Source organism: Glandiceps talaboti, chromosome 10, assembly GCF_964340395.1.
Source record: "Glandiceps talaboti chromosome 10, keGlaTala1.1, whole genome shotgun sequence".
NCBI classification, from domain to species: domain Eukaryota; kingdom Metazoa; phylum Hemichordata; class Enteropneusta; family Spengelidae; genus Glandiceps; species Glandiceps talaboti.
In genome coordinates, this window is record NC_135558.1 from 18,809,436 (window position 1) to 18,833,277 (window position 23,842).

General features: G+C 34.8%; 1 protein-coding gene and 1 pseudogene across 1 annotated transcript in view; one reads left to right on the forward strand and one right to left on the reverse strand.

The window, feature by feature from the left end:
* Positions 1-584: 584 nt before the first annotated feature.
* LOC144440718 (histidine N-alpha-methyltransferase-like) lies at positions 585-21,101 on the reverse strand (annotated as a pseudogene).
* A 1,515-nt stretch (positions 21,102-22,616) lies between these two features.
* Positions 22,617-23,842, forward strand: part of LOC144440719 (atrial natriuretic peptide receptor 1-like) — a 43,021-nt gene continuing 41,795 nt past the window's right edge. The window contains exon 1 of the mRNA XM_078130100.1: positions 22,617-22,825. Coding sequence (XP_077986226.1) covers positions 22,617-22,825 — 209 coding nt within the window. The remainder of the gene's footprint in view (positions 22,826-23,842) is intronic.

Consider the following 23,842-nt stretch of genomic DNA (forward strand, 5'->3'; position numbering starts at 1 on the left):
CTATTGTGAGCAATAGAATAAACTGGTCAGATTCGATCAACTGGCAAAAGACCGGCTAAGGCAGAAAATCAAAGGCAAAAACCAAAGGCAAACAAGACATATTGTCAAAAGTCTAAACATTCAAAGGAAAACATTATAGCACAAAGAATATCAAACAACCGGAACAGAAAACAAAAACAAATGAAATAATGACAACACACACAAATATTTACATCATGATCTTTATAGCAATGTGCAATTAACAATCATGTTCTGGTGTATTCCATCTAATCTCTGTAAGAAGGAGAAAACTTTGCCCTTACGGAAGGCATTCAGTTTAAATCTGATTATATTTATACTTCACCAGTCTAGAAAATTTAAGTATAAACAAAAAATGGATCAAAAGAAAAGTGAATTTTATACAACATACTACCATTGTGGTACCTTCTGCGGTTTTTTCCTCTATCTGCCTGGTAGGTTTTGGGGAAGTTCATGGAAAACAATGTATTTGATTGCCTAATTGTGAATATTGGAACCCATATAACATCAAAAAATCACTGATTGATTGATCGAGTGAGATCTCTTACTGGTTGCAATGACACTAGTTAATTATCATTTAACATTAGCTTCACCATTACCAAACCAGACTTCTCATTTTGATCGGACCACTTGTTATCGACAGACATCCCAACTTTGGCAAACACATCTGTGATCTGTTCCCAGGTCCACTTAATACTCAGATTTTCCAATTCATGGGTGTATAATATCTCTCCCTTTTTAAATTCTAAGTCGACATTCACTGCCCCTGTATGATAAAGGAAACATGTGATAGCAATCTCTGTTAATTTTTTTGTACAACTAGTATGCTACTGTTATTAACTCCTGCACGACAATCATCATCACTACGTATAACACCACTGGTATTACCACCACGACCACCACCACCTTCACCACCACCATCGCCAACGCCACCATGACGTGCGTAATCTAGGATTTCGGAATTTGTCATGCTGAAAATAGTTTCTACCAGACATGCCTTGTAATCACTTCATAGCTAACACTATCTACATCAAAACACACCATATGCATTACTTACACTGTAAATGTGATGAAGCAAATACCTGAGTTTTGTAAATTTCAAAATCAAACAAAAATCACGTTCTTTCAAATGATTCGACGAAGCCTTTTTTGCACAATTGAACTGATAAAGTTCAGTAGTGCAATAGGCATGGCAAAGTGTATGTATGTATGTTTGTTTGTTTGTTTGTTTGTTTGTTTGTGTGTCTGTTTGTTTGTTTGTCTGTGTGTGTGTGCGTGTGTGTTAAACTTGAAGGTCAAAAGCTGTTAGACTGATTGCCATGATATTTGGTGGGTATAGTACCTTGGCTGTCTAGTTAGGAAATTGTTCAAACCAAAATGATATAACCACTGGTGTATGATTTGGGTAAAAAGAATATGATTTTTGGTCAAAAAACTTAAATTTCAAAACTACTCGGCGGATCTGAAATTGAGCTACATCTGGACATGTGTAGATGAAATTGTATTCACAAGGTTATAATCCCATTAGCGATATGCAAATCACGTCTAAATATGTAAATTTTGTATAAAAATTTATATCTTGAAACTGCGTGTTGAATGGGGTTGAAACTTGGTGGGTATGTTTCTGGAGGTGTTATTCTGCCATTCTTGTAAAACCTTTTGACACAATCGGCCCTGGCAACCATGACCACACTCTTAGCAACAGTGAAATGACTATGCATATTACTAAGATGACAACAGGGATGGATAGGTAAGTAAATACAGATTAAAAAAATGTAGGCAATTTTGCCTAACAACAAGACCACTTCCATAGCAACAGCTAATTGATGGTTTATATTGCAAGATGAAAAGTGGGAAGGACAGGCAAGTTAATAAAGATTCCAAAATGTATGCAAATATGCCTAGAAACAAGATCAGGTCCATAGCAACAGCTAAATACAGTTATGCTACATCGCCATTGGCGCTATTTTTTCTATGTATCAGTGTGTAATGATATTTCCACATATTCGACGGTGATGGACTATTGGAATTTTTCTATCTCGGCATACTCTCTGCTTTGAAAGTATGCAAGTATTAATAATGGTATCGAGAACATTGCTACACACCATTTCCATTGTCGGACTGTCACTATCTATTATTACGAACCCTGCTTAGACTATTTACATTTATATTCTTTCGGATTGATTTTGGTTACTTCTGTCTTCTTTTACATTTGCGTATTATTGTAAAGCGGTGTGGATAATGTTTTCGTTGACATATCGCTATATAAACAAACTAATTCTAATTCTAATTCTAATACCGTGAGAGAGACCAGAATGTGTTCATGATAGAAGAAATAAGATGATCTCGTAAACCTATGCAAGTAATGGTTTGGCCTGCTCTACCTACCCAAATGAATCGTTTGATCCCTTGTGCTTGTCAAACCTTTCTGGATATAATGAGGTTTGCTGATAAATCCACTGTCGTCATCACTTTTGACGTAATTGCAATGGAAGGTGAAGTCTTCCATTCTGAAATTCGCATTGAAATCACGGTTCAATCGAGTCAAAACATTCATAGTAAACGGTACTACAGTGCCTGGGTCACTATACATACACAAAAGCTTTTCCTCGTCTCTTACTAGGTCAATTCCAACGAGAAATCTGTCATTTTCACCTAAAAAGATAGAACAACAGAACATATTAACAGTCCACTGCTCAAGGGTGTTGTTGCCACTAGTTCACTTACTAGTGTATTTTGGTGAATTCCTGTTCCTCCAAGTAATGACGGCTAACCTTAAAATATATATATATATATATATATATATATATATATATATATATATATATATATATATATATATATATATATATATATATATAACTATATATATATATATATATAGTTATATATAATTATAGTTATAGTTATTGCCATAGTTTTACATATCAGCCATTGGAAGTGATGTCAATATGGATATGTCGATGATGTAAATTTTCATTTCCATGTTAAATGAAACATTTATATGTCAAATGACAATCACATCACTTTTAAATGACGTCACTTTTCATATTTCATTTTCATATATATAATCTTAGGCTTTTACACCTAAATTTCAAATTTCATACCAAACATTGTATATTTTTTATGTACCTTCATCTATATATATTCTACCATCTAAAGTACATTTTGAAGTTATATTACATTTAATAGACAAGTTACACTCATTTTCCCTAAGGGTACCTCTTACCATGTGAGGTCCAAAAAACCACAACATGTGCAAATAGTAAACATTACGTCATACTACTGAGCAAATGCGCACTCTGATTGGATGATAAAGTTACGTATAACGGCTTGCCTCCGACTCTCCGTTATTATCGGAAATATTACCTCTCGCAGCAAGATATGGAAGGGTATTTGGCAAATAACATATACTTACGCAACTCTCATTGTGACAGTCATGTCACATGATTAAATGGAATTATAGAACATTAGACAAGTCACGAGATATAATTTTCGAACTGCATAGAAATATGCCATTAGTCCTCTGATGATCGCAATAACAGTATGAAATATTGTATAACGACTGCACAGTAAGTTTTTTTGATATTGTGTTACATATATAGCTGAAGAATTTAATTACTACTTTACGAATGTTGGTCCTAAGCTTGCAGCGAGGATAACAACTATTTCTGATGTTAATCAATACCTTAGAGGTAACTACGTCAACTCTTTTTACTTTCGACCTGTGTGTGAGAACGAAGTTCTTAGTGAAATTAAAAAACTGGACCCTTAAAAAGCCACCGGGCAAGACATGGTTCATCCAAAATTGGTGAAACATGCCGCAAATATAATTTCCGCTCCACTCACCCATGTGATTAACTGTTCACTGATCCAAGGTACCTTCCCAGATGATTTAAAAGTTGCAAAAGTGATCCCAGTCTATAAGAAGGGCTCTGCCCAAGATGTTGGTAATTATCGACCGATCTCGATCTTGCCAATTATCAGCAAAATAATTGAATCCGTTATAAATAAGCAATTACTTAACTACCTCGAAAAATATAATATTTTATAATTAATAGAAACACAGTTCGGCTTTCGCAAGAAGCACAGTACAAAACTGGCTCTTGCTGATCTGGTCGCTAACATTGCTGAAAAATTGGACAAGGGATTTTTGACATTTGGAATTTTTATAGACCTTAGAAAAGCATTTGATACAATCAATCATGACATTTTGTTATGTAAATTAGAACATTATGGCATAAGGGGTTTACCACTACTCTGGTTCAAAAGCTATCTGACCAATCGTAAGCAAACTGTAAATGTCAGTGATAGTTCTTCATCATGCATGTCAATAAGTTGTGGTGTTCCGCAAGGATCAATACTAGGTCCTATCTTGTTTCTAATCTATATCAATGACATTGTTAACTCCACTGGATCATTTGACTTCAGACTCTTTGCAGATGATACGAATTTATTCCAATTTATCAAGAACCAGACTAATACTGTCAATCTAAATCAGATCGATATTGATTTCAGGAAAGTCTGCGATTGGTGTAATGCGAACAAACTGACTATAAATTCCGAAAAAACGAACTACATGATAATAAAAACACCCCAGAGATCCGTCAATGTATCTGGTAGTCTGAACACTGGTAATTCTCCCATACTTGGTGTCTCTTCAACCAACTATCTGGGAGTATTCCTAGATGAACATATGACTTGGAAACCTCACATTGACAAGGTTAGAAATTCAATTGCACCAATTGTAGGGATTATTTCAAAACTCCGTCATATCGTTCCCCAATCAACACTTATCCTACTGTACAACTCCATGATCTTACCACACATATCGTATTGTATTGAAATTTGGGGCAATACCTATATGAGCTTGTTAAATCCTATCTTGAAGTTACAGAAGCAAATAGTTCGCCTTATTACTTTCGCAGACTTTCGTGCTCACACTGCTCCTATTTTTCGTAAACTTAATATTTTAGATATTCATAAACAGAGCAAATTTAGTACCTGTATGTTTATTTTTGATTTAAAGAGTAGTCGCTTTGCGCACAGCGTTGATAATTACCTCGACATTTTACCTCATAGTTACTCAACACGACAGGCAACAAGTGACAATTTTTATACTCCAAAATTTAATCTTTCTTTGAACCATCATAGCTTCAAGTACGCTGCAACCAAACACTGGAACTCAATACCAGACTTTATCAAGAATCTCAATAAACGCCATGAATTTAAGTATCACTTGAAGAACTGGCTACTTACCAGCTAAACTTCTCTTTTCAGTGCTATTCCACTGTTATGTTATGTAGATATCATTTACTGTTAACTAATCTACCCATCGGCATATACAGCTGTTATACTTCTTATACCGTTCGACCATCTTTCACAGACGTTCACCTTTAAAAGTATTTTTCGCATTGTGTCTGAGGGTCACATTCAGACTAGTTCGAATGAACTATTTGTGATCCCCGCCAGAAATGTTCACCTTACATGTGTGTGTGTGTGTGTTTTCTAATCTGAATAATTTATAACATTAAGCTCTGTAAATTTATTTGTAATGTCGAGCTCTTTGTACGAGATATTGTGTCTTTTTTTTCTGGCGAAAATAAACATTATTATTATTATTATTATTATTATTATTATTATTATATATAATGATAATTTTATATATACATGACATATGGGGACTCTGGACACATGGAAAAGAAACACATTTACCATTCAAAATCACAAATTAGCAAATACCATCCATCTAAGCATGAAAGTTGAAATGCGCTACTCATCGCGTACTACAGAGTTCACGATCGGCAAAATACACTTGGACCTAATAGACACTTAGCCACGAATTTAAATACGTGTAGTTCCATGCCAAATCAGACCAACCAATGATTATTACGAAAGCAATATCGTACACGGCATTTTTTAACCTCAAGTCATAAGCTCAGCACCAATCTATCTGTTAAAGTTGTATTCAAAAAAACTTCTGTACATCTTAGTAGCAAAGTGTGTAAAGTTAATGTTGAATATAAAACTAGGTAGTTCATTGTGAGTGAGATAACTTACCCATGGCATCCCTGACTTGAAGTAGAAACGACTCCAAATTGTGTATTGGTATGTTGCTTAAACTGTTTCCAAGAAAAATAATTAGTTTCCTTTCTTGAATGTACTTCAAATGACGAATTCCCTCCAAATATTCTCCAGCGAACGGCTTAACTTGTAAACCATTATAAGTGGCCGTCAAAATCTTTCCATTTTCTTCCATGAACTCTGAAAATTGTCATGAAGTGCACAAGTCTTCATTTATTATTATAATTATATAAGAGTATTTCTATTGATGAGGCTTTAGATCTATTTGATCATCAAATTGTTCCTATGATGACTTACAGCTGTGAAGTTTGGGGTTATGAAATTGATAGCAAAAGAAATCGTCTTGATGACGTTAGAGTTTTTTGGTTTTTTTTGTTATGTTTTTAAAAAAAAATAGATTTCTACTTTGGGTTTCTAAGAAGGTACCAAGATGTGGTAGTGTTGGAGAATAAGATCGTTTTCCTGTTAAATTTCACTGATGTTAAAGTATATAGATTAATTGTTGATGGAGATGGTTTATTCAGAGCAGCCTACATGTATTCAAAATGGGACATTTATATAAGAATTTCACTTGATAAATATAGTGACAACAGTATGTGGCCAAATCTTAATTTAATGTTTAATTCTACAATCAAGAAGTTTAGTTTCATGATAATTTATGTCAAGAATTTTGTAAATCTTGGTATTGGGAATTACATAATGACATTAGAAGAAATAGTACTGATAACAACAAAATGAGAACATATAAATTGTTTAAAACAGTTGTTGGTTTTGAGAAATAGTCTTCTGCAAATTAAAAATCCGGTTTGTAGAAAACTAGTGACTAAATTTAGAATTTCGGCTTATAATATTCAATTTGAGTTGGGGAGACGGTGTACTCCTAAACTGTAAATTTTATAAGAATATGGTAGAAGATGAATTTCATCTTTTAATTCTTTGTTCTCATTATAGAAAGGAGAGAAATGCACTTTTCTTCTTTGTCTACCCCTATCTAAAGAGTTTTATACATGTGAAGCAATGGATTTGGGTTAGCAATTTACCAGATACACTTAATATTACTGAAAATGTAACATGTAAAATTAACTATGTAGTGTGCGGTATTATGCTTTGAGAATAGAGTGTCTTTTGCAAGAACAAAAAGAGTGTTTCTTGTCAACAGAGGGGGGGGGGGGTATTGGTTTTTTTTATTTGTCAGAGGGGGGGGGGTGGATTGTTTTGTGGATGAATTGCAGGGGGGGGGTCACTATTCTTAAGTACAACATGAACAAAAAATCGCCTGCCCACCCCCGGCTGTAAAAAACTGATCGCTCCCTAAAGTAAAATATTATCAATTACGTTTTTGTTTATTTCCCTCGCAAAAGACGCGACATTTTGGAGCTTTATTTCAAATAATATGCTGTTTCGGCAATCTGTTTTAATGTCCCGCAAACTCCACAAACGTACTGCAACATGCGAAATATATATCTCACCACAAGAGGGCAGCAGGTGGTATTAAGCTTCGAGAGAAAATTCATGGGTCAAATGTTCGATTTGAAGCGTCCTGATTGGTTTATTCGATGCCGTTTCCTACAACTCTGTAATAAGCAAGGAATGCATTTGAGCTCGAGCACAGCAAGTAGCGTGTCAGCTATCGCGAGCGAACTAAGCGTCGAATTTGCACCATGATCATGTTCCAATGTTGGTAACAGATAAAAAATTACAGACTAAATCTATCTGTATACTTTCTTTTCCTTTATTCTTTTTTGGAGTCTTCCATATTTATATAAATTTTTTGTTTCATTAATTAAAAGACCAGAAAGTGTACAAGTACATACATACATACATACATACATACATACATACATATAATCATTGCTGACCTCATACCTAAAATAACAAATATGTGTAGACGTGTATAATGAGTTTATTAAAATATACTATAAATAAGTATGTAATTTAGCATGTAAATGTGACTCATAGCTAACTTGGGCCTTCATTACCAGTATATCATTATCATTTTCGGATTTCACCAGAATTGTTGCCACATGCCCCTGATTCCACCTTGCAAAGGCTACAGCTATTTGTAGTGAAAACTCTAATGGACTCTGAAGATGACTGTCAATGTTATTTTATGTAGTGTATCAGTGTGTACCATACAACTGCAAAATGTAACTGACACTTATCGAAGGTTTGGTTATAATTGGAAAATGCATATATGAGATAGAGGTAGACACGCGCGGACAGACGGACGCACGGACACAGGGCCCAATTACATAGTATCCTATTGCTCCAAGGGTAATCAGGTCTAAACTGAAGACACACATATATATATGTTATTGATCATTCAAATTAGATGATAATATGCACATTATACATATACGACATATTTGTCATGATGCTATCAATATCTCCAAAGGTAGATCATTGATTATATATACCATAGACTAACAGTCAGACAATGAGGCAAACCATAGTAAACTTCCTACCTCCAGCTATATCTATTGGTACAAATGTTAAAACGTGTTTTGCTTCAGCATTGCTTGTATGATGTAAGTCGTCTTAGTGGAGCTGCCGGCTCCAAGTTCTGACAACATCGTCACGTGACCACCCAAAGATGATACCATTTCATCTGAAAACCAAATGATGAATAATGTGAGGACATGGGGATACGTTTAAAATCACGAAAGGGACGATCGCACAATGTTTTTGACTTGCATTACTATGCTCTACAACCAGTTCTGTTCTATATTTTGCATAAATAAGGTACTAAGAGAAATGGCCACTGTCTATACAAGTAACGGAAGTGTAAATCCTGTAAACCCCTCATATTTACTCAAACAGGGTGCAAATGATTGTTTTGAAAAGGTTATATTTGATTTTGATGTTTGTTCCTAAGGATTGTTATGGAAACTTTCGTTTAAAAATTATGATAAAAAAGCTCTCTCTTTTGGAAAGCAAAAACACATTCAGTTCATTATGTAGATAAGGTGGTTAGAAACACACTCACAGTCACATACACACACTAACACATACACACACACATACATACATACATACATACATACATACATACATACATACATACATACATACATACATACATACATACATACACGTGCGTGCAGGCAGGCAGGCAGGCAGGCAGGCAGACAGACAGACAAAATATGCCATGACCTTCCCTTACGGAAGGTAAAATTAGAGTCATGAAAATTGTCATCTCTGGCTAAGAAGAGGTATTTTATACTGTGAGACATTTTGAGATCAAACATTGTATAGTATTAGGAGCTCCTAAATCTCTTTAAACAATAAAAGTCCAATTTTTATAACTGTATTTTAGAAGGACTTCTCAGTGCAGTATTGGTGAAAATGATGTTTCTGAGTTCCATAAGTATAAGGAAATACATATAAGACAATCTCAGCATCACCTTTGTTCTCCTGTAATTGATACTGTTCATTTGTATGTTAAAATTATTATAATGTTTGATTGAAAAAGAAAATCAACATCATTTTATTATCTATAATCTCTTTAATCAAAAGACCTATTTGATATATTGCTGAATGAGTTTGTATTTATTTTAGAGGTAGTTTACCGGCATGTTCCCTTAGGATTGAGGATTCCGTCCAATACAAGTGGTAGTGTGGGTTTTCCATGGCGTACTTATCAAAGAGTTTGGATCCGAGAGTGTCATATTGATATACCAGTTAGGTACATATTTAGTACTTTCCAATAACCATGGTAGTATTGATGTAATGGCATTGCAATCGGGGGTCTCCGTAGTGTCAGTATTGTATGTGTCCATGTCTGGCTGTTGTTGACTGGAAAAGAAACACAAAAGCTGCTGATGAATTAATTGACAACCATGAGTGTGCCCGTTTACGTGTATTGTACTTGGGATCGTTTGTTAAAAAGAGGCTGTTTCGGTACTTTTGGCCATAGGTCAGATAATCTTACTCCAGAACGTACATCGTTGTACATTAAGAATACACGATTACCATCTTAACAGGAATGTTGTTCATAATATTTTGGATACTTTTTTTTCTAACGGTAAAGTACAAAACCCAGAACAAGACGATGGAAACGAGTTGAGTTGCAATTGACTCCCTAAGTTAGCCACCTTTATGTAGGCTGTTCCAACCACCATTTCATAACAGGTGTTAGTAAATATGGGTTTCTAACAATGCATTTATAATGTTCACATATTCGATATTTGCTAGATGCTGTTTTTTGAGAGCAAAAATTAATACAATGCGTATTAAAATACCCCAGGGTCAATTATCGAAGACGTCCTGCAGGCCGATAATGTAGGACAGGAGGTCGTAGTGTTGTTAATTTCTACCACGCAAAAACACTGTAATACTGCGGCAGGTAGGATGTAAATAGATGGGAAAATGTCAGCTACTGACCAAGTTACGCTAGTAAAATTGATACCGCTGAAACGAGATACCAAAACACCTTCAATGATTCAAAAGGCAACGTCGTCAATTATGTATGTCTCCATCAAAACTTGAAAACTTGCGTATAAAAGATATTCAGTTTCTTGTTAGTTTGGTTGTGTATGTGTGTATGTTTGTGTATTCGTTTGTTTGTGTGTTTGTTTGTTTGCCAGTTTGTTGGTTGGTTGGTTTGTTTTTCCGTCAACAGTGAGCCGTTTCACTTTCTCGTTACTGAAAACAATCTCACATGGAGGCGTGGCCTCATTGTTTACCATCTAATTTCACAGGAATTCAAAACACTTCAGTTGCTTGGGTAGAGAAACGGTGTCCAATACCACTATTGAATTGAATTGAATTGAATTGAAATTTATTCCACCAGAAGAGAAAAATATATACACAAACTCTGAAAGCAACGGATAAACATTTCTGGTGAGGGCCATGGAAATAGTTCGTAGGAACTAATCAATGTCCATGGACCGTACATGTAGATAATAAATACAAATTTGGGCTGGTACGAGTTTCACAATAACAACAAAAATATGGTCTCCCCATTAATTATACTAGCTACTGAAAAACATCCATTTGAAATACTAGTTGTAGGTTTACAGCAGATCGGTTGCGCTGTAATATATTCGCGCTGACCAATGCAAATATTCAAGTTTCACGACACAATGCAGTGTTCCCTGGCCGGCCTCTTGACCCCAATATAAAAGAGGGTTACTGTTTTGGAAAGCTAGTGATTCTAAGAAAAAAAACACCGTATAACTTCCGATCTCAGCGCTATTCATGTGCAGAAATAAAGTCACATTGTTATGCTCCATATTCGGTCTACATACAATACATATATACTGATCATTGGTGTCAGTCAGAACACATCGCAATAGATATACAAATGCATCATTGAGAGTGTTCTGACTTTCAATACAGTTTTTTGGTACGCACGGTAATTTAACAGCCGGCCGGAGTATATTTTCTAGAATTCTGAACACACCAGAAAAAATCAATGGCTGTCGCCAAACTACTACTTATCACACGGCAGGTAAAGGAAAGTTCAGAAAATTCAGTAAATAATCGTATTCATTCCTTATACAATGCCTTTGGTTAGCTTCCATCTGGACGTTGCAGAGTGCCTCTTGTTTGGAAAACCTCTGTTTTACAGTCGTTCGTTAAATTTCTAACCTATTTAAACTAACTGTAAAGGCTGTTTTAAATCTCAATGTTCATCGTATTTTCATTATTTTGTTATCAATGGACTAATTTGATTATTGGAGTGAACTGAACTGAATTGAATTGAATTAAACGTCACGTTACGTTACGTGACGTAACGGTTGCTTGACACCAGTTTAGAGGATTTTATAGTTACACGCCGGATAAAAGCACCAATTTGGCATGAATGAACCTTAATCAGAAAAACATAAGATGGTAACTATCAAACACATACTTCTATGGAATAGCTTAATTTCCAAAAATCCATTCTAAATTACAGGCACAAAATGTTTCTTTTGATCTATTTCTTTAGAATGACCAAGAAAAGAAACCTAACTATTTATATAAAATTCAAAACCTTTTGCTACACTTTATAAAAGCCCATAGTTCTGGTAAATAACATACTTTTGGCAGGTCAATCATGAAACATATGGCTCTTGTCATAATATAACTACAATGCCCATTACTGAAAATGGTATTTTCCGCTGATATTACAAGAATGATATGATGGAAGAAGAATTCAGAATTCAGAAATCTTTTGAAAAGCTCTGGAAGAATGTTACTGTCTTGGAAAGCTAGTGGTTATAAGAAAAAAGCACTGTATAACTTCCGATCTCAGCGCTATCCATGTGCAGAAATAAAGTCACATTGTTATGCTCAATATTCGGTCTACATCTTACCATCTATACATATATACATATATACTTATCATTGGTGTCAGTTAGAATACATCGCAATAGGTATACAAGTGATGATTGAGAGTGTTTTGACTTTCAATATAGTTTTTTTTTCTGGTACGCACGGTAATCTAACAGACTGTCGACAGTCGTTGGTACCTTTTTTGCTACGTTTTACCTAAAACTAAAGTCGTCACCTCACTCCGATCCGGAGTAATACTATAACCGCGTACTGATCAGGGAGTGTCGGAGTTCGTGCCTTCGATCGGCAATCATCGATATCGCAGTTCCTATCAGTAGTAGTATTTTATTTTATTTGCCACAAACTCAAAATCATATCAACATAACAAGAGAGAAAGTAAAAAAGAGACAGTGGAATAAATATTACACATAAACTGATCTCAGTACGCATTAGTATGTCAGTGCTACGGAGCGAGGAGACGACATTGTTCTAGATGAAACATAGCAAACAAGGCACGAACGACTGTTGACAGTCTAGGTAATCTAACAACAGGAGTACTATACTTTCTCGAATTGTGAACACACCAGAAAAAAAATAATCGGCTGTCGCCAAACTACTTTGACGTGTCACTATCACACAGCAGGTAAAAGAAAGTCCAGAAAATTGTAAATAATCGTATTCATTCCTTATACAATATCTTTGGTTAGCTTCCATCTGGACGTTGCAGAGTGCTTCTTGTTCGGAAAACCTCTGTTTTACAGTCGTTCGTTTAATTTCTAACCTATTTAAACTAACTGTACAGGCTGTTTTAAATCTCAATGTTCATCGTCTTTTCTTTCTTTTGTGGTCATAGAACCTATTGATCATTGAACTGAACTGAATTGAATTGAATTGAGTTGAATTAAACGTCACGTTACGTAACGTATGTCTGGTTGCTTAACACCAGTTTTGAGGATTTTATAGTTACAAGCTGGATAAAAGCACCAATTGGGCGCGGCATGAATGAACCTTATAGGACCCAAATCAGAAAAAAATAAGATGGTCACTGTCAAAAACATATTTCTGTGAAATAGCTTAATTTGCAAAAGTTCATTCTAAATTACAGGCACAAAATGTTTCTTTTGATCTATTTCTTTAGAATGACCAAGAAAAGAAACCTAACTATTTATATAAATGAGCATAAATCAGAAAATTCAAAACCTTTTGCTACACTTTATAAAAGCCCATAGTTCTGGTAAATAAAATACTTTTGGCAGGTCAGTCATGAAATATAGGGCTCTTGTCATAATATAACTACAATGCCCATTACTGAAAATGGTATTTTCCGCTGATCTTAAAAGAATGATGTGATGGAAGAAGAATTCAGAATTCAGAACTCTTTTGAAAAGCTCTGGAAGAATGTTACTGTCTTGGAAGGCTAGTGGTTATAAGAAAAAAAACACCGTATAACTTCACAATTTTACCGGTAAATTCTCACCAGAATTTATAATAAAGTTTAGCGTCGATGCCAAGTTGCCCTCTGACTTCACTAATTTATAATAATTGCATCATTGAAAGTGTTCTGACTTTCAATATAGTTTTTGGTACGCACGGTAATCTAACAACAGGAGTATACTTTCTCGAATTCTGAACACACCAGAGTAAAAATCATTGGCTGTCGCCAAACTCTTTTGAAAAGCTCTGGAGGAATGTTACTGTCTTGGAAAGCTAGTGGTTATAAGAAAAAAAACACCGTATAACTTTTCAATTTTACCGGTAAATTATCACCAGAATTTATAGTAAAGTTTAGTGTCGATGCCAAGTTGCCCTCTGACTTCACTAATTTATGCATGTGCTCTTCTTTCAGAAACTAACTGTGACAGCAATATCTGCTATAGTGTCTATGTGAAAAAAGAAGAACTTACAAATTTCTTTGTTCTTGCCATTCTGGTAATATAATCTCAGACTACAATTTTCAACACAGGAATCATAGTTATATTATGAAAAATTCTCTTTACTTCTCTACTGAGGAATACAATTTATCAAAGTACATATTTATTGGAATATGAGATATTTCCAGTGCAACTGAGCATATAGTTGACTTTTACTGATTTATGAAATTTTACACAAATATTTAAGGACTATGCTAGGCTATTATCATCAAATAGATCTTAATGAACACTCACGACAGATTAGTTTCAATTTTAAATTTTAAATTCAATTTTAAAATGTTCAATTTTAAATTTTGCAGAAATATGTTTTTTTTTAAAGTGATGGCAGCCAGTTTTAATTTGACTGATATATGCAAATGTGTTCATATTTTCAGGTGGACTTCTAGGTTAATATCAATTAGTAGGTAATAAGAAACAATCATGCCAAAAATAACGCCTTTATGTAGATCTTTTTCCTGAATTATAGGTGTTTTCAATGGTTATAATGGCCATTGTGAATTTTATTGATATACATAAATATATGCAAATATTCTAAAAACGTTTCCAGGATAAAATCAATAAATGGATATCAGGCATGATTCATGCCACATCATGACTAAACATCCAAGACTCGTTTCAAAATTTGTTTCAAGGGCCTTCAACAGAAGGTGTGATATATTGTATGTACAAACCTAACGTATTATGATACATTGCGCAATTTTTTGGATGTAGTCTGCTTTTTTCTTTCAACAGTGCTACCTGTATATATTGTACACTGACTGTAGTGACTTGTAAGCCCGTTGGGCCGGGTAATTATATATTTGTGTCGACTTGTTTTGTTACTATTATATTATGTAATTATATGTCACTCTAATAAACATACCTTTACATCATTTCACAATAATTCGTCATTTTAGATACAATAAAAGCGAAAATCTCGACTGATATTTCTCCCTTCGTGCTACAAGAATCAATTTGGAATTATTTATGGGAATACTGATTTTTTCGGCGATTTTGTGAAGCATACTTGAGCCTGAGGTCGTAAATTTCCGCCTTGTTTTTCGCCCCTGTGTTTTTGCTCCCAAAATTTATAAATTTTATAAAATAGATTATTTTGTACTTTAAATGGCTATACTGTAAGAAAAAGACAAGGCCCGTTCAAGATTTTAGGTGGAAAGCAGTTGATTTGACCAAAGTTGAAGGTGACCTCGTTTGACAAGGCAAACTGGCGAGCTTCTCACAACTTCGTCAACTACTAAATCACCGTTCACACCAAATTTCACATATAATTGAGATATTTTCAAACAATATGTAACTTGCAAATTCAATATTCCCCCGCAAATTGTGTGTAATAGTGACACCAGAATGACGGCAACTCGCGTAAGCAGGTATTTTTGAGAGTTGTGCCTTGCATGTGTTCAGCGAATTGGTCTCCCCTCCACTGTTTATGGTCGAACCGCCTCAACGTTATCGATTTAGTCTAGCTGACTAAAATGAAAAATATATACAACTAAAACTTGACTTCGGCCTTTGTATTATCAAGTTATCTATTGGCACAAAGTGTGTGAGTCTCTCAGTTTCGCATATTTTAATTTTAATTTTATCGACTTAACAAAATGTGCTCAGGCTACGTAAATTGATGCAAGGTATGATGAGGTATTTTAGTTGATATAGTGTATACATTGCTAAATATCACCATGTACGACCTCACTAGGGTATTACTATTTAAGAAAACTCTTTAACAAATTAAACAGGGCCAATGTCATTTGCTACTAAACTAGCCATAGGTAGATTATGGAAATCGAGCTGGAATGGCGAGATTTGTAGATACCGTCATATAACATTTTGATATTTACACGAAAGATGATGGGGAAAATATTCACTACATCGCTCTGTAATATGACAATCCCAAAAGATAAAGTGGTATCAAGACTTTTCTGAATATATTAGAGTTCAGACATAAAATAGGCCCTGGAGGTTTTCAATTTTCCATTGTGATACACGATGGCAAGCCGTTCAGGCTAAAAATATTATTCTATATTAGCTGTAGTATTTTATAATTTTCGTAGTTACAAACTATTTTAACTGTTTATAAGTAGTTTTTCGATGGAGTCCACACTTTTATTCGATGTTAACATTATCTAATTCAAACAAGTTTTCATTTATTTAATATTTTTTAAGGATTATATATAATTGAAAGTCAAAAAAATTTTTGTTAAAGTTTTTTATTTTTTAAGTTTTAAAAAAAAAAGTTTCTTCGAAAATAATTAATAATACTATCGGATTTTGGTAAAAAAAACTCATCTTGTTTTGAAAATGAGGGAGGCGGGGCACTGTGTTTTGAATTTTTATGGAAGAAAAATCTGTCTGAACTGTGGTATCTGTTCTAGTTCCTGTTTCTTACCTATATTCTTAACCTTGAGTGAAGTTGAAACATATGTAAAGGGTTCGACTTTTCAGGATAAAGTCGTTAATACGGATTTCATATTGTATATTTCGGACACTACAGTACACATTATAGACACTACAAATCACCACATCTCATCAGATTCCAGTTTGTATTATACATAGTAGGTATGAGCACATAAAGTTCTCTAACATACCTTAGGATGAAGGATCGAGTCGTTTGTCCCGCATATGTAACCACTCGCTAGTCGCTACCCACGTCTGAATCACTTAAATGGCATCCATCAAAATATTTCCTCTTTAAATTGATAAACTGCAAAATATGTTATTACAAAAGTTATACACTTTGCAATTGATTTGTAACCTTTTATGATCAAAACCATTGTGTTAGAGGCGTAGTAATTTGTTATAGTTAGGTGGCGAAATTGCATTTGTACAGATTGCATTTGTAGTACAATTATTACAAGGTATCCATGCTAGAAATGTTGTTCTGAAACTACTGTACACCATTAGGGTGGGTGCCACCTTTCAAGTGCTCTTTGAAGGAGTTTATATGAAGGTATGTTGTACAATTTTACAAAATGACAAAAATTCGGTGACAAGTTAAGTGATTATTTTCTACAGTATCTTTATGTCTGTTATTAAATTTAACAACTACATACATCTTTCCCATTTATACATGATTCACTGCTCCGAGAAAAACATCATCTGTAAAATATCACTTACCTGCAGCTAGCTATCTTGATTAATGAAATCTATTAAGTTTGTTCTCTTGTTCGTAGAGGTAAATCGGACATTCCTTTTATGATCAAAACCATTGTGTTAGAGGCGTAGTAATTTGTTATAGTTAGGTGGCGAAATTGCATTTGTACAGATTGCATTTGTAGTACAATTATTACAAGTTATCCATGCTAGAAATGTTGTTCTGAAACTACTGTACACCATTAGGGTGGGTGCCACCTTTCAAGTGCTCTTTGAAGGAGTTTATATGAAGGTATTTTGTACAATTTTGCAAAATGACAAAAATTCGGTGACAAGTTAAGTGATTATTTTCTACAGTATCTTTAAGTCTGTTATTAAATTTAACAACTACATCTTATACATGATTCACTGCTCCGAGAAAAACATCATCTGTACCAGATTTAAACTGAGCGCCTCCCGTAAGGGAACCACTAATTATGCAAATAACTCATTAAACTGAAAAACTATGGTAACAGGCTTTGTTTTTTGGACAAGCATGCTTTCTTAGGTTAATGTATGTAAGAGTGTATGATACTACTTAATGCAGTCTTAAGATATAGCCTTATTACCGAAAATCATTAATTATGCAAATTATTCATTAACACTGTAAGGTACATCAACTAACTTTATAGGACATACACAATTTGTTATGGTTAATGTACGTACTGAATTGTATTGAAATTGAAGCATGCAGTCGTAAGATATAGCCTAATTACCAAAAATAATTAATTATGCAAATTATTCATTAAGGCTCTAAGGTATATCAACGAATTATACAGGACAAATGTATATTTTTATGTTTAACGAATATACTAAATTATATTGAAATTGAAGTATGCAGTCTTAAGATATTGCATAATTAGTTGATTTCATTAATAATAATATGCAAATTTCTCTAATTAAACATTAACAGATCTGGCTCAAAACCTAATCAGGTCTAGCTATTACCCTAAAGATTATATATCCCAAATTTCATTACAATTGAGCCAGCCGGTTTTTAGAAAATGATGACACAGACACACAGACAGACAGACAGACAGACAGACAGACACACAGACAGACATTCCCCTTTTAATACCTCCCGTACCCTTACGGGAGGTAAAAATACCACTTACCTGCAGCTAGCTATCTTGATTATTGAAATCTATTAAGTTTGTTCTCTTGTTCGTAGAGGTAAATCGGACATAGCGCAGTTTCCAATACCGTCAGTGTTGTATATGAACACATAGACACGGTAACAAGTTCATTTGTGTTACTGTGTAATGCACTTATTAAGTAGAAAAAGGAATAGAATCAGCCCTGACCCGTTTCTGTCTTTCGTGGGTGCGAAGTAATTGGTGATTTCAATCCACAGAAAGCCATAATACTTGTAATAATAAAAGAAAATAGCCAGTACAACTCACACACACACACACACACACACACGGTAGAGTCGACCGGTAAATAAATCTGATAACCCATTACATGTACAACTCTCTCTCTCTCTCTCTCTACCTCCCTCCCTCCCTTCCCCCTCCCTCCCTCCCTCCTCTCTCTCTCTCTCTCTCTCTCTCTCTCTCTCTCTCTCTCTCTCTCTCTCTCTCTCTCTCTCTCTCTCTCTCTCTCTCTCTCTCTCTCTCTCTCTCTCTCTCTCTCTCTCTCTCTCTCACACATACATGGTAGTGTCGGTGAATAAATCTGATAACCCATTACATGTAAAATTCCCCCCCACACACACACATGGTAGTGTCGGTAAATAAATCTATGATACATGTACAACTCTCTCTCTACCTCCCTCCCTCCCTTCCCCCTCCCTCCCTCCCTCCCCCCCTCTCTCTCTGTCTCTCTTTCTCTCTCTCTTTCTCTCTCTCTCTCTCTCACATGGTAGTGTCGGTGAATAAATCTGATAACCCATTACATGTAAAATTCCCCCCCCACACACACACACACACATGGTAGTGTCGGTAAATAAATCTATGAAAATATGATTAAGACAACTGATTTAATGCATTTTACATTTTGATACTTTACATTCAACTGATCACAATATATCCATTAATGCCTAAAGTTCACTCATCATTCAACCGATATCGATAAGAACCAGAGTTAAAACTATTTGTCTGTTAGCTCAATTTGCGAAATGAATTTACTATACTTTTAGACAAGAGGGTGAAATTGCCAAAATAGTAAATATTCAAATATCATAAGATACTATATTGTCACTTTGATAGTATCACCAAAATGTACATAATGCACTTACTTTTTAATATTTGTTTAAAATTTGACATACACTTGACGCAAACACTACACATACACATCTTGCCATACAAATAACTCACTCACTCACTCACTCACTCACTCATCACTCACTCAGACCTGAGTAGTTTTGAATTTTTATTGGGTGTCTGTTACACACAGAATGTGTCATCCGATCCATTGAAAATATTGTCAGGAATAATTTAAATAATATCATCACCACCAACTGTAAGTTGAACATGCTTTTGAAAGTTTTTGAAAGTTTTATTAAGATATATTAGCTGGTAACATGGTCTTAATATCATACACTCTAAAGTTTGTTGAATCACCAGTATGTACTTATATACGAAATGGAATAGAATTAATTGAGAATTCGATTTCTAATATTTTATCTGACCTACCCAATGTTTATGTAATTCTTTCTGGAGATTTAAATGCTCGCACAGGCGAAGAATTTGATTATATTATCGACGATAGTACAACACATGTTATTGGAGATTCTGTATTGTATGATAGGGATTCCTTTAAGTTACGACGGGTGTCAAAAGACAAAGAGATAAATAATTTTGGGCGTTCGCTGTTATCGCTTTGTTGTACACTTAATTTACATATTTTGAATGGAAGGTCAGGTGTTGATGCCGAGCATGGCGAATTCACTTGTACAGCCAATGCCGGTACCAGTGTTGTTGACTATACGGTGGTATCGACTACCCTCTTTCCAAAAATAACGTCCTTTTCGATTGTTTTAAGACCAGAATCAGATCACTTTCCTATGTCCTTTAGTATTTCTACTGGGGTGTTTAAGAGAGTTGTTAACAAGAACGAGCGCCATGACCTTGTTAAATTTATTTGGTCAAGGGAAAATGCTGTTTTATTTTCTAGATCTTTAGAGTCTGAAATTGACAAAAATGATTTAAATAATATAACTGATGACCCAAATGCAGATCCGGAAAATTTTGTAGCGAGTTTAAAAAATTCTTTTATTTATGCTGCCAAGCAGTCCGGCATGGCAAAGCGAATCCCACGAAATATGGATCAATTTAAGCAACCTCCCTGGTATGATATGGAATGTCAGAAGTTGAAGGAGAAGAAATATAGATTGCTAAGAACTTTTCGCAAAACAAACAACTTAGAGATGCTTCGTGAATTTAAGTCTGTAAAACAGAACTTCAAAAACACTTATCGTAATAAGAAACGTTTATATTACAGCAAAATGAGAGATACTCTTGTTTCTGACATTTCTGATACAAAGCATTTTTGGTCTACTCTGAAACGACTGATGCGTACTAGTTCTGTAGCGAATACTATTACTTCGGAAGATTGGTTTTCTTACTTTAGTAATCTTTTTTCTCCGAATTCTTCAAATGATTGTGACTTTGCCTTGTCAGATGAATTGCACGATCTTTTAGACTCAGTTGACCATTGTTCCAATGATATTTCGTGGGACATATTAAATAGTCCCATTACAAGTGAAGAAATTTCAAAAACTATTCAGAGACTTAAGGCAGGAAAGTCTGCCGGTCCTGATGGCATATTGGGTGAATTTTTCAAATCATCAGAGCAGCTACTAGTCCCTTACCTTACAGTATTATTTAATAAATTATTTGACTCGGGTATATTTCCAAAGGATTGGGCAAAGGCTATAATAGTACCCCTTCATAAAAAGGGCGAGATAAATTCACCGGAAAATTATCGTGGCATTTCACTTCTAAGTATACTTAGCAAACTTTTCACTTCCATTTTAAATAATCGTCTCACTTTTTGGTCAGACGCACTTGGTAAGATTGATGAGGGTCAAGCCGGTTTCCGGCGTGGTTACTCCACCGTTGACAACATTTTCGTGTTGCAGTCCCTAGTTCAAAAATACATTACTAGGAAGCGTGGAAAATTCTATTGTGCATTAAAAGTTGTCTGAGGGTGTGTATTAAATGTCATGTTGCATGAGTGAAACATCAAGCCTACATCACTTTAGCTATAATATAAACCCCCTCACCCCATCCCACCTCCCACCCCCATCTCACTCCTACTAGTCTCACCCTTTTGAACGTGTGAGGACTTACACACTGATTGAAAGTCAATCTTAGAATAGCTTTTTATTTAAGAAACTGAGTTGACTTATTGACATTATTTTTATTACGACAGCGGAAATCGAGGTTTCGGCTTTAAGATGGACGTATACGTAATTTAAAAACTGCTGTTGCGACATGTTGAAACATTTGAACGGATGTTTGTTTAATTTTACCCAGCTGTAGGGTCGCCTTTCTGATGATTTCCACGACTTCGCAGTGTATATTGTATGGTCTTCCAGTGTTTACACAATCCTGATTACAGGGTATGTTGTATTCACACAACAGAGACGCCGCCATCGCCCACCTGTGTTATCTAACACACCGAAGTACAAGAGTTTCTGTTTTTACTTATCTTTAAATTTAGTAAACTGAAATTTCATTGCTGCTGTGGTATATTAGATCTCCTAGTTTCAAGACGTCGACCCTTCTTAAACTGAGTTGCAAATTAAAGAAAATTTTTCATTCTTGGCTTCGCTCTGTATAACTCTAAGTTTTCGACAATGTTTACTTATTTACCAAAGAAATTCGACACAACTTAGCGAAAGAGAGAGTGGAGAACTCCCTGCAGTCAAAATGAATACCGCTTCTTATTACATTCAGAAGTTAGATAGCGCCCCCAGCAGTTACGTTTATTTTGTATGTAAATATTTCCGTATTACATCTTGCTGTGAAAGGATTCGTCCCTACCAACAGGTTATCACTGCTTCGATTCCGATTCATAATGTTTGGTGCGCACGTCTAAAATACACCCCATTGATGAAGACACAAAAAGAAATATAACGACACTAGATACATTTACAAAATCTATATTTAACTTCGACTGGAAATCACGCGTTCCAGATCAGTTCTGTGCAAGATTTGATGCGCTCCCTTGAAGTTTAAACAGTACTGCAGAATGTATTTACTAAGACACTTGGTGTTTATTTTGATGTTTGAAGTGTTCCTGCTGTCATGCGAAGCCAGGAATTACAAGATGGGACTGATTGTGCCAACTGGAGAAGAATTCTTTGCATCCTTTGCGTGGCAGACCGGAGCTAGTGCTACGACGATCGCCATCGAGAAGATTCAAGCCGATCCGACTCTTTTACCGGGTGATACCTTCAGGTTTGTGACGTTGCCTTGATGTAGTTTTGTATACATATTTATTCAAAATTATTTGAATATGGTTCGACATAATTCAAACAATAATTGATATGATTAATTTATTCTAAATATTAAAAACGTGTGTACAGAACACACGATTTAAAATAGCTATTATTTCAGATGTAGCAATGAAAACGACTACATGATTGATCGTAGTGTTTTTACGTGTATGTGCTGTTCGTATTTTCAGTAAAACTAGTTTATCAAAACCAGGAAATTTGTAAGCGTTGACGTAAACCTCAGACCACTATGAGCGCAAACGAACCAGGTCAAATAAGCGAACTCGGCTATCTGAGTCTTTAATTGAACACTCCACGAGATTAATACACGTAATCTTATCCTGGGACGTCGACATGAACATCTGCGCCTTAGTTAATGCGAATTCATAGAACAGTTTATATCTGCAAAACGCTTCAGTTCAAACCAGTTTCATAAAAAAAACGCCCACCCAAAAATAAATAAATAAATACATACATAAATAAATAAATAAATAAATAAATAAATAAATAAATAAATAAATAAGTAAATAAATAAATAAAGATATGTATTTTCAAACTTCCTCGTAGATTTTTGGGTCAATTGTGATAGTGTGGCTATTGTTATTAGCAGAACTCAAACCTGTCATCCCATAATATATGAATAATTAGGTGACATGGTTGATTAGTACCCATATACTAAAAATGTCAAGAAAGTCCACTATGCCACTAACTATGGTATTAACTCTTAGACGAATTTTAAGGCCATCGAAGACAATCATCGGATAGAGTAGTTTAATCGAGGTATTGTGTAAAGGTTTTTTTTTTCGCTCGGGGAGCATTCTCACAAGTCTAACCACCGTCGAAACGGAAAAATTAGCGCTTTTGATTGTACCGTAAACAAGGCCAATGTATTACGACGATGTCGGGGAAAAGAATTTGTGTTACTTTAATTCCGGTCCTGTGTGTGTTCTCACTACGCTAACATGTTATCCCACCTTAA